This window comes from Lynx rufus, unplaced genomic scaffold, assembly GCF_022079265.1.
Source record: "Lynx rufus isolate CCGP_SWC_20201006 ecotype Redwood Valley unplaced genomic scaffold, mLynRuf1.p SCAF_9, whole genome shotgun sequence".
NCBI lineage: Eukaryota > Metazoa > Chordata > Mammalia > Carnivora > Felidae > Lynx > Lynx rufus.
Window position 1 is genome coordinate 81,436,327 of NW_025814897.1, and position 14,213 is coordinate 81,450,539.

General features: G+C 35.3%; 1 protein-coding gene across 1 annotated transcript in view; it reads left to right on the top strand.

Annotated features, from left to right (window-relative positions):
* Positions 1 to 14,213, top strand: part of ANO3 (anoctamin 3) — a 413,517-nt gene that overhangs the window by 240,702 nt on the left and 158,602 nt on the right. Inside the window, exon 5 of the mRNA XM_047071708.1 lies at positions 4,482 to 4,600. Within this exon, the coding sequence (XP_046927664.1) occupies positions 4,482 to 4,600 (119 nt within the window). The remainder of the gene's footprint in view (positions 1 to 4,481; positions 4,601 to 14,213) is intronic.

The following is a 14,213-nucleotide window of genomic DNA, read 5'->3' on the forward strand; positions in this document are numbered from 1 at the left end:
GAGCCACCCAGATGCCCCCATCTTTTTTATTATAGCCATCCCAGTGAGTGTGAAGTGGTCTCATTGTGGGTTTGATTTACATGTCCCTGGTAATAATGATGTTGAGCATCTTTTCATGTGATTATTGGCCACTTGTATATCTTTTTTTGGGAAAATGTCTATTCAGATCCTTTGCCCATTTATAAATTGGGTTATTTGCCTTCTTATTAATGAGTTGTAAGTATTATATGTATGTATGTATGTGTGTATGTGTGCGTGTATATATCTATATCTATATATCTATATCTATATCCTCTTCCTGTTTCTTATATGGATACAAACACATATATGCATGTAAAAATGTTTATTTGTGTATATATACATGTATATATAGCATTCATATATCTTATATATCTATGCTATAACTTAATATCAAGTGCTGATATATATGTACATATATACCATGCATTATTTTGTGTGTGTGTGTGTGTGTGTGTGTGTTATTCTACGTCAAGTGCTGATAAAAGTAATAAAGCCTTATGAGGAGACAAAGAAGTATGGGAGGTTTTATTTTAGAAACAGTGGTCATGGAGAGATTCTCTGAGGCTGTGACATGAGCAGATGCTTGGCTGCAATAGGGATTGAGCATTCCTGGCAGAGAAAAGAGCAAGTGCAAAGGCTCTGTGGTGAGAGCATACTTAACATCAAGGATGGTGCTTACCCAGGGTGCCATGATGTAGATATGACTTTTACTTGGAGCTAAGAAACTATTGGAAGGTTTTGAGTAGAAGTTTAATGTAATTTAACTTAAGCTTTGAAAGGGCCCCTCTGGCTATCATGTGATAGTAGCAAAATATAGAAATAGGAAGACTGGTTAGGAGATTCTCACAGACTTCTGCCAAGAAAGAGTGGTGGTTTGGGTTAAGAACGTACAATGGTGGTAAATTATCAACTTCTAGATATAATTTGAAGGTAGTTCAGACAAGAATGATGGACATTTAAATCCCGTAGTCATTCAGCAAATTTTACTGAATGGCAATGGCAGGTCAGACCTTGTTCTAGATGTTAAGGACAAAACAGTGAACGAAAAAGACAAGAAAAATGAACAAAGCAAAAAACTGGCCCTCAAATACCCTAGTGAGGGAAATACATAGTAAATGAAGATAAATAAAAACATATTGCATGTTCAATACTGATAGATGCTAAGGAGTAAAACAAAGCAGAAAAATGAATGATACTTCATGCTCAGTCAACAAAATTTACTCAAGGATAGGACATTAGGTATAAAAGAAAATGAGGAGTCATGATTTTGGCCTGTGTAATTGGAAGAATGGAGTTGCTATTTATTAAAATGGTAATTGTTCCTGTATTTTATTATGCATAGACTTGGAAGAACGTTCTTGTGAACATAGATTTTTTTTTTCTTTTAGATGATTTTAAGATTCCTCTCCAGTTGTGCTCTTAAAACATATTGACATACTTTGTTCCAAAAGTTTTACCAATTTATATTGGTTCAGAAAACAAATGACTATTATCAGTTTCCCTAGCATCTGGATATATATTTTTTAATTTTTTTGTGTTTATTTATTTTTGAGAGAGAGAGAGAGAGAGAGAGAGAGACAGAGTGGGAGCAGAGAAGGGACACAGAGAGAGGAAACACAGAATCTGAAGCAGGATCCAGGCTCTGAGCTGTAAGCACAGAGGCCAACGTGGGGCTCGAACCCACGAACCTTGAGATCATGACCTGAGCGGAAGTCAGATGGCTTAGTCAGCTGAGCCACCAAGACACCCCTGGATATTTTTATTAAAAATGAAAGATGCAATGGGATGCCTGAGTGGCTCAGTTGGTTAAGCATCCTACTTCGGCTCAGGTCATGATCTCACAGCTTGTGATATTGAGTCCCGCATCAGGCTCTGTGCTGACAGCTCAGAGCCTGGAGCCTGCTTTGGATCTGTGTCTCCCTCTCTCTTTGTCCCTCCCTGCTCACATTCTGTTTCTCTCTCTCTCTCTCTCAAAAATAAATAATAAAACATTTAAAAAATGAAAGATGCAAAAGAATATTTCTGTACTGGCATAAAATAGTACCTTTTTTATTTTAAGTTCTTGGTCATTGAAAGTATTAAACCATATAAAAATAAATAAGTTTTTACTAAATTTATCTCATCTTTCATTTCTTGTCTGCTTACAATTTTTATCTTTATCTATTGGGATACTAATATTTATCTCCATCCTTGTCAACTTTAGGAGGATAGAAAATTATGTTTATAATTAGAGACTCTACCTTTTTTCATTCAATAAATATATTACAATTTTTATGTGACCCCATTTTTTTAAATTGTGAATATTTTATTGCTTCAAAGTTTCCTAAATCATCATCTCTCCAAATACTACAAGAAGCGGTATTACATAGTGGCTAGAAACATAAGGTTAGAGCCCGATTTCTGGAACTCTATTGCCACACACCAAATGTAAGATTCTAGGTAACTGCTACATTTCCTCATCAGTAACAAAGTCTAGAAATAATACCTGTAAAGGATTTAATCGAATAATATGTGAAAATAATATGGCACCCTTCCCAGTGCTCAGAACAAAACATTGGGACTATTGTTGACTTTTCTCTTTCATATGTCACATCCAATAGAACTCTGTTAACTTTTCCTTAAAAAATACATCTTCAGTTTGACCATTTCTCCATCTTGATACCACCCTGGCCCAAACCATATCCTTTCTACCTGATTATTGCAGTAAATCCTACCTAGTCTCTCTGTCTAAACTAGCATCCCTCTCCCTCCCCACCTTTGACACCTACATCCTTCCTTTCTAATGTATATTTTCCAATGCACTCACCAGAAAACATACTTACTGTTTTCTTAATTTGTGTTATTTATCATTTTCTTCTTGTACTTGAATGTCCCATGAAGGCAGAATTCTGTTTGCTGCTATATTTCCAACTCTTAGAACAATGTCTGGCATATCATAAGTGTTTGATAAATAATTGTTAAATGAATCAAATGTAATCTACATAAATCTAGGGAAAACATTATGGTATATTCGTGAGCATCAGCTTTGGAGTCAAATCTGGATATGTTTCAGTTCTAGACGCACTCCTTATTGAATTAGTGACTTTGACACAATATTTAATCTCCATCTGCCTTAATTTACTATTAAATGTAGGTAAAAAAAAAGCATACCCACTTTGTACAATTGTTATAAGGATTAGAGGAATAATACCTGTAAAGTTTCTGGCTCTTCATATGTACTCAACAAATGTTAACCACCAGTTAGCTCTTTTTAATAGATCTAGGTATAACTGTAAGTGCTTAGAACATTTTAACATAAGTGGCAATTAATGACATACTAAGACATAATATTACCTGTCCAATCTTAATTCATACCATTGCTAAGATTCCAATACTCTGGCTGTGCATAGTATAACATATGCACAGATTTTATGCATTACTAATAAAATAAATTAATGCATGTATAATAAATAATTTTTTACTCTGTTACAATACTAAGTCAAATGATTGAACTCTTTAAAGCATTATACATGGCTGTCTATGTCAAAGTTTATGTTTCGTGGGTGTCAACAGATGGAATTGAATAACTCTCTCCAAAATATTTTGATTTATTTGAAAAAGCTAAATATGTACGAATCTGTTTTTGAATTTGAAGAGAGGCTTGTGTCCTATGGAAAGCAAATTTTGTGAGGCATGTCACAGTTCTTGGTTGTACTTGCAGTCACCATAGAGGCTTCTTGTTTTGTATTTTTTTACCTTGACTATAGCTTCTTCATTGTTCATATATGCTCTTACACGTGGTTGATATTATGGGGTCTTACTCTTTTTGTAATTCTAATAGGAATTATTTTTTAATGTCCTCTCCTTTTTTTGTAGTTGTAGTTTCATTTCAATCTCCTAATATTTTTAAAAATATTTTCTTGTAACGTTTGTTAGACTTTCTTCCATAATTTTTCAGAGCTTCTGTCACCCTTCAGTCAAATTCACATTTAGAAAACTTTCCAACTTTTAAGAAAACAAATTCTTAAAATTCATGCAGTTTTTAATTAAGCAAACAAATGTTTGGGAATCTATTGAATTTCAAAATTCATACAGTTTTTAATTAAGCAAATAAATGTTTGGGAAGCTATTGAATTCTTAGAAATATCTTTGTCTTCAAGTTCGAAAGAGGTGATGGGCTTGCATGATTCTAATGTTATTTTCAAAGCTTAAGTACATTGAACAGTAGAGATGCATTTAATTCTTATGAAAGTTACTGTAGCATCAGTGTTAATCCACTACAGAGAAGCTGTCATGTTATTTCTTTTCTTTCTTCTTCTTCTTTTTTTTTTTTTTAGCTTACATTTTGGCCAAATGGTCTTAAGAGAGTTATACTTGGCTAACCCTTGGAAAACATGAATAAAAGAGAGATTAGTACATTTAAAGAGAAAGAAAAGGAAGAAGTATAAAAATGGATGTAATTTTCTCTTTCTCTTTTCTAGCCCTAGGAAAAGATAAGGATTACATGGATGAATCAGAACATGCTAATTATGACCGATCTCGGCTTATTAAAGACTCTGTTCCCAAAGATAATTCTGAATCCAAGGCAAAATTGTCTAAGGTAATACAAACTAAACTATCAATAAGTCACTTGAAAGCAATATGTCTAAACCCTTGCATTTCCTTTCAACATTAATGCATATTGTGCTGGAGAGTATAAGAGGTCACACAGCTTAATACACATCTTTAAGGACTTAAAGGTGGAAAGTTATATGTAGACATCATATTCATGTATATTATCAAACATTTTTTAAAAACAGTCTGAACTGCAACATTAACCTTTAGGGGTTTATTGCCTCATTTTACATTTTTATTGAAAGGCAGCATGGTTGCATGAGAGCATGGAATGGACCAAGATTTGATTTCTAGTTCCACTCCTTCCTAGTTGTGATAATTTGAACCGGTTAATTAAACTCACCGAGCGTTGTTTTTTTCATCTGTAAAGTTGGATTATGCTGTCTGGTTGACAGAATTCTTTGATGAGTGCATGAGACAACCATATGAAAGTATTTTAAGAGCATAGCTGACTATATGCAGGTTTTTTATAACAACATGGAGGCAGAGAATACCTCATTGAAACTGTAGTTCTTCCACAGAGTAAGAACTGGGCTAGAGTTCAGTTTAAAAAAGAAAAAAAACCTGGCTGCAGCAATCCGACCATCCCTCAAACAAAATGATTTTGTGCACTCTTCAAAGCATCTGAGTTTGGTTATTCAACACCAAATAGCATCCCTGTTTGATATGTTCCAAGACAAATTCTGACTCAGTCCAAGCCCACTTTTTTTTTCATTGTTTCCTATTGATTAAAGTGGGAATGGCTTTGTAAAAGAAATCTGCAGGTTAACACAGGGGAATGACTTGTTTTCATTGTTTCTGCAAGTCTAATAATCACACCCTTGAATATATATTTCTCTGATGTTTGATTTGGTTTGGCTTGGATTAGTTTTGAAAATCCCTTCATTAGTCACCACAAAAGCATCAGTGAAGAAATTTGGCACAATTTAAATATTACCATCATAAATGAGACCAACTTTGATAAATAGATGTAAGAATAAATGCTTGTGTCAAATTTCTCCATCCCTCTTTCGTTTTGTTTTGTTAAATGTGGTCAGTATTTTGTGCCAATAACTCTTAGGTTATCTTTACAAATCAGGAGTTTGTCTACCCTGTTACTTCATCCGCCTCCTTGTGACTGTCTGATCATCATGATGTTTAGAATGTTTCTTCTATCTGTGAAACATTGTTTCAGGTCAACTGAGAGGAGAGGTTATCAGAAATAGGAAATAAAAACAAGCAAACAGATGTTGTTCTTTAAGATGCCTATGGCACCAATGAGCAGGCAAACACAGTATGCTTTAAATAATTAAGAAATGAGGGGCTCCTGGATGGTTCCACCCGTTAAGCGTCTGACTTTGGCTCAGGTCATGATCTCACAGTTTGTGAGTTTGAGCCCTGCATCAGTCTCTGTGCTGACAGCTTAGAGCCTAGAGCCTGCTTTGGATTCTGTGTCTCCCTCTCTCTCTGCTCCTCCCCCGCTCATGCTCTGTCTCTCTCCTTCAAAAATAAATAAAAACATTTTTAAAAATTTAAAAAGTAATTAGGAAATGAACTAAGATTAAATAAAATCTGTCTCATCTGCTTGTCTAGGATTTACCACATGCCACCAATGATACCCCACCATTTTATTGTTGCTCAACAGTAGCCTGCCCTTTCTTTGTTTCTTTCTTTCCTTCTTCCTTCCTTTCTTTTCTCTTCTTTCCTTCCTTCCTTCCTTCCTTCCTTCCTTCCTTCCTTCCTTCCTTCCTTTCTTCTTTCCTTCCTTCTTTCTTCTTCTTTCTTTCTTTCTTTTTCTTTCTTTCTTTCATTGTAGGCTCCACTCCCAATGTGGGGCTTGAGCTCAAGCCAGAGATCAAGAGTCACATGCTCTACAGACTAAGCCAGCCAGGCACCCCAACAGTAGCTATTTCTCAATCTCACTTTGACCAGACTTGAACTGTGTAATATAAAAGTTAAGAAGAAATAGTTAAACCTGCATGCATATTTTATTTTTGATGTTAAGGGAATGGTATGTGATGATGGTAATAGTTGTTCGAACTAAGAAATCCTAGTATAATGTCTTCCTGAATGTAATTACATACTTTCCTGCTATTGTAATTCTACTCAAAATGTAGAGAAAAGTCATGTATCACCTGGATGGTTTGGACTCACTTTTTTAGTTTCTGTTGAAATACATCCACTTTTATACATTTCATAGCTTCGATCACAGTACAAATCCCATTTGAAAAAATGGTCCCATTATAAAAAGAAAGAAAATGTTCACTGGTTACTTGCCTGTCTACAAATGAAGGGCAAAATAATCTGTTGGATTATGTTAATTGTGTACATTTGTTACAGGGAACCTTGAAGAGCAGTGACTTTTATTTCTACTTTTTGGGCCAGTATCTGGATATCCTTACATTTATAAATTGGTCAACCTTCCTCTTACTCCTTCCCACTACTAAGTGATATGAGTATTTATGTGCATATGTGTGTGCATATATTAGATTATGTATATTTTAAGTTGGACCTTATGAAATTGACAAGATCCCTTCATTTATGTGCTACAAAATAGCAACTTTCATATTGTTTAAATTAACATGTATGAATATATATATACATTCTGTGGCTGAAGATCTGTGCTTCACACATTTTTTTTCTGGTTGGGATATTGTACTGATTGCCACATGCTCCATGCATATGATGTGGTGCAACTGATATTTTATGTCTTTATAGAAGTTACTCAATTGCAAAGGGATCATTTTAGAGGTGAGGGAACAAGTTTAAAAAGCAAAAACTTTCAGGAGAAAGTGACTGCTAATGGAAACTATATCGTGAGTAATGATAAGTACTGGATTACAGGAAAACAAGGGGAGCTTTCTATCAAAATTTGCCATATTTCTTATAAAGTAGGTAAATTCATTTTACATTGAATTTATGAGGAAGTCTGTTGAGCTCATCAGCTTTAAAAACAAACAAGCAAATCTAAAAATGTATGGAGCATTTGATTTGTCAACCATTGTGCAAACGTTGCCTGAATGATCTTGAGTCAGCATGCTGAGTTTAAATTATGACCATATATCCACTGCTTATGATAATTTAATGAAGTAAGTATATTTGTAAGGCACCACAGTTTGTTATAGAATTCATTTTGAGAACAATGAATTGGATCTTTAGGATATGTTATTCTAATCATGAACTTTTGGGATGTCATTTATACTAAAATCCTTTAATATTTGAGAAAATGAAAACATCTACAATCTCCTATGATGAAGTGATATTGATAAAGTAATAGAAAATAGTAGTGAATATTTATGTTATGTATTTGGAAGATACCACGTGCAAAACTTGGCACTTGTAGGACAAATGAAGATGGCACATACGGACAGGTTTTGCTGTCCAGGTATCGGGATGCAGCACAGGATACATGCATACAAATGGAGAAAGCTAAGAGGCTCTGGAAATGAGAGATCATACTAACTATGTGATAAGTCTAGATTTAGGCTAGCCTCAAGCTTTTTGACAGGAGCCATTTTAAATAACTCAGAGGCACTGTAGTAGATGGGACATAGGCCACAGTCTTTCTTATATCTCTATTTTTAGCATCTCCCATCAAGAGATAGAATCCTTAGAATGGCCTTGGGCCTTGCTTTGGCTAGCAGACTGCTGCAGAAAGTCACAATGTGACAATACTGAACCTTGGACTCCAAAGATCTTGCGCTCCCATTCTTTCTCTTGGGTCTGTGCCTCCACCACAGTAAACAAGCCAGAATTGTCCTGCCTGAGGATGAGCCATGTGGATCAGAGCCTAGTGAGCCCAATTGCCCCAACTGAAGCAGAAATATGAAAGAATTCAGTGGCAAAGACCAGGAAACTCAGAGCCTGAAACAGTTCAGCTGAACCCAGATGAACTACCCAGTTGGGCCCAGCCTCCCCACGGAATCATGATCTAAATGAAAATCGTTTGGTGATGATTTGTTTCTCAGCAGTAGATAATGGATGCGGCCATGAATGTTAAAGGATAGCATGTGGGCTGACACCAGTGATTGTTAATGTAAAGTGAATTCTTCCTCCATTACTGGGAAGATTTGAAAAATTGTCCCTAGGTTTTCCATAACATACTCATATTACCCATTTCGCTCCACAGAGCCCAAGTATATTTTAAATGTCATAATCTAAATAGCATGGTATCTAGCCAGCCTATCTAAAACATTCTGACATTGTTTATCTTTAAAAAAAACAACTCTATTTGCAAAAGTGTTTTCTTTGTGATAATATCAAATCAGGGTAGAATTTCAAGATTACCTTCAATGGAACTATGTGTGGATAGTTAGCAGTAGTCACAAGTACCCACTAAAATTGGTGAAGAATTATTTTTTAAAGACAAATTTCTTTCTTTCTTTCTTTCTTTCTTTCTTTCTTTCTTTCTTTCCTTCTTTCACATTTTGACAAAAAGTCTCTGTCACAACTATATGGATAAAAAATTTCAGAAAGTAAATTTGTAATGAAAAAAAGGAAAAATTCTGTAAATCCATATAGACCAAGGCACCTGCTCTGACTGCAACCAGAGTTCTAGAGTAGAGAAATTGTTTTTAAAACAGTTTGGGTGAATATTTCCTTTTTTTGTCTTGTTAATATAGAGATCATTATGAATAACGATTAAAGATCACATCCTACAGCCAGCTGGATGACCCCCAGAAGCAAAATCCCTCTCTGTCAAAGCACCCTGTCCTACACACCAGCTAAGGCCTCTAGATGTGGATAATTTACAGGAAACATCTACAGTTCATTTAGGTTAGAAGGCACAAATCTGTGAAGCAGAACCCATGGCTTCTGTAGTGAATGTTAATGAAGAATTTCCTGCTGCCACTATCCCTCAGGATGCCAAAAACAATTGCAGATGTGGCCAGTAGCCAGTCTGGGAATATGAATCTATATTCCAAATTACAGTGACTACTCCTCTTAAAGGATGCTGAGTATCAAAACAGACAGGAAAAAGGTTATGGATCAGGAAAATCTTGATATGAATATTTTAGCAGTTCATTAAATTTAGATCACAAAGCCATTCAGTTTGACTGTGTCAACTGGCATTGGCAGATGGTGTTCATCTTCAACTCAACTGGTAGCAGGAATAATTTTCTATGGAGGCTGGAGACACATCATATGTTGGAGAACACGAGAGGAGGATGGCCTCTGCAGTTTCCTGTACCTTCCATGTGGGTATCAGCAAATGTTTCATGTGCCTCAGTGGCTCTTTGCCTCCAAGTAGTGTATAGGGATTATTAGCATTCTGAACTTGCATACTTTTTTTCCTAGCAATTATGAGATAATTATGACTTAAACTACAAGATAAATTACTAAACTGGGCCCTATGGGGCTGCTTTAATTGACAAAATTACACATGAAATTAAGTGCTAATTATTTGCATGTAATGGGATAAGTCAGTTTCTAAGGAAAATGTTCATATTTTCATAATGTTAGGACCAGAAGTAATATTTTTTTTATTTAGTAATGTTATTGTTGGAAATGGTACCCTAAATATTTAATTTTCATATATATTATGGAACATACAACAGGTTATCTTGATTTGTTTTTCTGGCCACTTTCTTAAGTTTATTTTCTTGCCTAGTATAAGAAGACTTCTTTTCCAGCAGCCCAAAAGATGCTTGGTCTTGTTTGCAGAGTCTGTCTAACATAGAAGAAAGTTTTATCCTCCCTGCAACCATAGGAGTTTAGTGCCATTAGGTATTTACCTTGACCCTCAGAAACCTTCCCTAGTAAGTGGTGAGGACTTGTGTTTTACCAGCCTATTGGTAGTGTAGATATTACAGAACATTTAGTGTAAGATTTTTTAGAATCCTTCCACATTATCTGTAGATTACTTAAACCTAAAGGTAGTATGTGATGTGTGTGTGTGTGTGTGTGTGTGTGTGTGTGTGTGGTGTTATGATGAAGGTATTTCACATCGGTAGTGAAATATTGATCTTTCAAAATGTGCAAATGTTCTCACAATAATAGGTCAATAAGGGGTTACACTAATTTTAGATGCCTAGTGCATTTGACAGCCAAATGAATTATTGAAGAGCTAAACAGTTAATAGACTTAAAATGGATATATAAATATAAAATAAGCATTTTTTTTTTTTTTGCTAATCACAGAATAGTGAAATGGCCTTTCTAAATGGTCTTTTTAAAAAAACAATGAAATCAATCATAGGGGCGCCTAGGTGGCTCAGTCAGTTAAATGGCTGACTCGATTTTGCCTCAGGTCATAATCTCACAGTTGTTGAGATTGAGCCAGGTGTTGGACTCTGTGCTGACAGCAGGGAGCCTGCATAGGATTCTCTCTCTCCTTTTCTCTCTCTGCACCCCCCAAAACAAATAAAGAAACATTTGTAAACAATTGATTATGGAAAACTTGATAGATTTGACTATTTACATTATAATCAGTATCAAAATTACAATAAAATTAGAGTAAGGGATAAACGTAAGATATGATAATGAACTGATACAATAGAACATACTTACCAAACAATAGTTAATATTCTTAACTTATAAAGATATTATATAATCGATAAATATGAGTGAAAAAATTGAAAAGTAGTATAATTTAACATGTAAAACTATTAGCAGTACTAGCAATTGCAGAAATGCAAACATAAGCAATGTTCTTTTTTAATGTTTATTTATTTTTGAGAGACAGAGTGTGAAGGGGGGAGGAGCAGAGAAAGAGGAAGACAAAGAATCCTAAACAGGTTTCAGGTTCTGAGCTGTCAGCACAGAGCCCGATGTGGGGCTCGAACTCACCAACTGTGAGATCATGGCCTGAGCCAAAGTCAGACTCTTAACTGACTGAAGCCACCCATGGGCCCCATAAGCAATGTTTTTTTTTTAATCAAATTAAAAAATAATTTAAAAAAAACCAGTATTGACACTATAAACTGTTTATTGCTAGCTGGTAGACATGTATATTGATCCTCATTTTCTGGAAAACAACTTAACAATGAGGATTAAAAGCCTTAAAATAATCTTACCTTTTGAGCCACTTCTAAGAATTTATTCGGAGAATGTAATTAGATGTTGGCCCATATAATTATGTTTGGATGTTTCTCACACTGTAATTTGTGGGTGGTGAGGGACTATAAACACTTAAATGTTCTAAAGTAAAATTTAAAATTAAAAATAATAACGCCTTCATTTGCAACAATGTAGATGGAACTAGAGTATACTGTGCTAAGCGACATAGTCAGAGAAAGACAAATATCACAATTTCACTCTTATGTGGAATTTAAGAAACACGACAGATGAACATAGTGGAAGGGAAGGAAAAATAAGATAAAAACAGAGAGGGAGGCAAACCATAAGAAACTCTTAAGTACAGAGAGCAGAGTTGCTGGACGGGAGGTAGGTGGGGAGGATGGGCTAAATGGACGTTGGGCATTAAGGAGGACACTTCCTGGGATGAGCACCAGGTGTTATATGTGATGAATCAATGGATTCTACTGCTGAAAGCAGGACTACACTGTATGTTAACTAACTTGAATTTAAATAAATAAGTTGAATAAAAACTAATCCCTCAAATGAGGCAATTGAAAAATAAACTTCCAAAAATAGGTAAGGATGAGAAATGATCACAATGTATGATTAAACAAGAAGGTTGTTATTAAAAGCAACATGTATAGTTTGATATTGATTATATAAAAATATCTAACTCTTACTGAGAAGATACACAACAAATTTTTAAAGTGTTTATCACTGGGTCATAGGATTCAAATGATTTAAGGTTATGTCATGTGTTCTTAAATTCAAGCCATAAGTATTATCATACAACATCATCCCCATTTTGAAATTTTACACGGCTAATGAATGACTGAGCCAAGATTTGAAAAATAAGATGGTTCCGTTTCCTGAAACTGCTCTTCCACTTGCTACACTGGCAAGACAAGAACAGTTCAGGACTTCATCTTTGTAGTCTGGTAGCTATTGTAAGTAGCATTTCGGTTCCTCCCCCTAATACATATTGATCACTTATACACCGGAAGCTGCGGTAAGCACTTTGTATGTATTATCTCATTTAACTCCCACACTCAATGAGAGGAACCAGTAGTATTCTCATTTTACTAATGAAGAAAATAAAGGTTAAAGGTGTTTTGTCCAGTCTCTGAGCTAGACAGTAACCCAGCTGGATTGTACCATGTCTCTTTGATTCCAGAACCTATGCCTTTCTGACTCCAGTTCAGTAGTTAACCGTAAGAAATATACTTACACATTAATCACACCTTCAGAAACCTTGAAATGTTGCTCTGAAATAGGCAGCTTTGCTTTTTATTATCTGTGTGGCTAACTTACAACATCCCAGGAATGGACTGACCTATTTGTACTTTATTTTTGTATCAACAAATAAGTAAGTAAAAAAGGCAGGGAGTTTGTTTCAAATTTAATATTACTAAATGTCAGTAAAAGTCAGTCACAGGGAGTGGGTAGGTATTCCTTAGGATTGCATAATAATCAGTAGATGAAATATTTTCAAATGCATCTACTCTATGGAACAGGAATTCCCCTTGTCAATCAGAAAAAAAAAAAAAAAAGTTCAACAGCTATGTTGGAATGGAAGGCTAGGAAATCAAGACATGAAGACATTTTAATTATAAGAGTAAATTTAGGTGAGGGATGAATTTGATGAATTGGTGTCTTTAGTTCCTTCAAAGACTATATGGGAAAAAATATGCCTGCCTATTTAGTATTCCATAGCCAGTACAAGTAAGCAAATGAGATGTACAGATATTTTCTCTTTCCTGACACTAATATTTAGGTAGTAAGACATATAGGAAATTTCCTGAATCATCAGCTCACTGGTTTTCTCCATGAGAGCTTAAGAGTTCATCTTGGGAGATCTACCTTCTAAGTCTCCCTGGGGAACTTAGCTCTAAAATGAGAGCTGCAATAACCTCTCTGCAGAATTTGTACATGATTATCGGATGTGAAAGTAAACTCAGTAAATTAGTGTGTCAACATACCATTGAAAAGGTTCAGATGATCGTTCTACTTGACTTTTATACATTCAGTCAATGGTAGGCCCACATCAGACCGGTTCTCTGCTTAGACATGAAGGCAGTCAGAGAAGTCAGATCAAAACTTATGTTATTTGGATACATTGAAAGTCAAGTTTACATTAATCTCCCACCTCCAGGGCCCCCAGGTTGTGTGTGTAGAGAAAGACCACAGGATTGGGGGTTGGAGCATTTAATAATGCTAATATTAAATACTACAATGGCTAATATTTATTGAGGATTTTTCAGTGATTTTGTTGATACATTCTTTTAGCCTCACGACGACTTTAAAAAGGTGGGGTCTGTTTTTCACTCCCATCTCATACGTGTGGAAATGGAGGCTCAGAATGGCTAAATGATTTCCCTGTTAATATACAATTGGGGAAGCAGTAGGCAGGAGTTGTATAGAGTCCACCACCCTGTTAAGCATTGGGCAAGGTTGTACAGACTAGAGGTGTGCACAAGGGACTGTAGGAAGTGTGAGACAAGTTTATCAGGTAGTTCGAGAACAGGTTCACATTACGGGGGAATGAATGACCATATGTATTAGAGACCATGAGTTTTGTGCTTTCCTCAATGTTTTATGCTT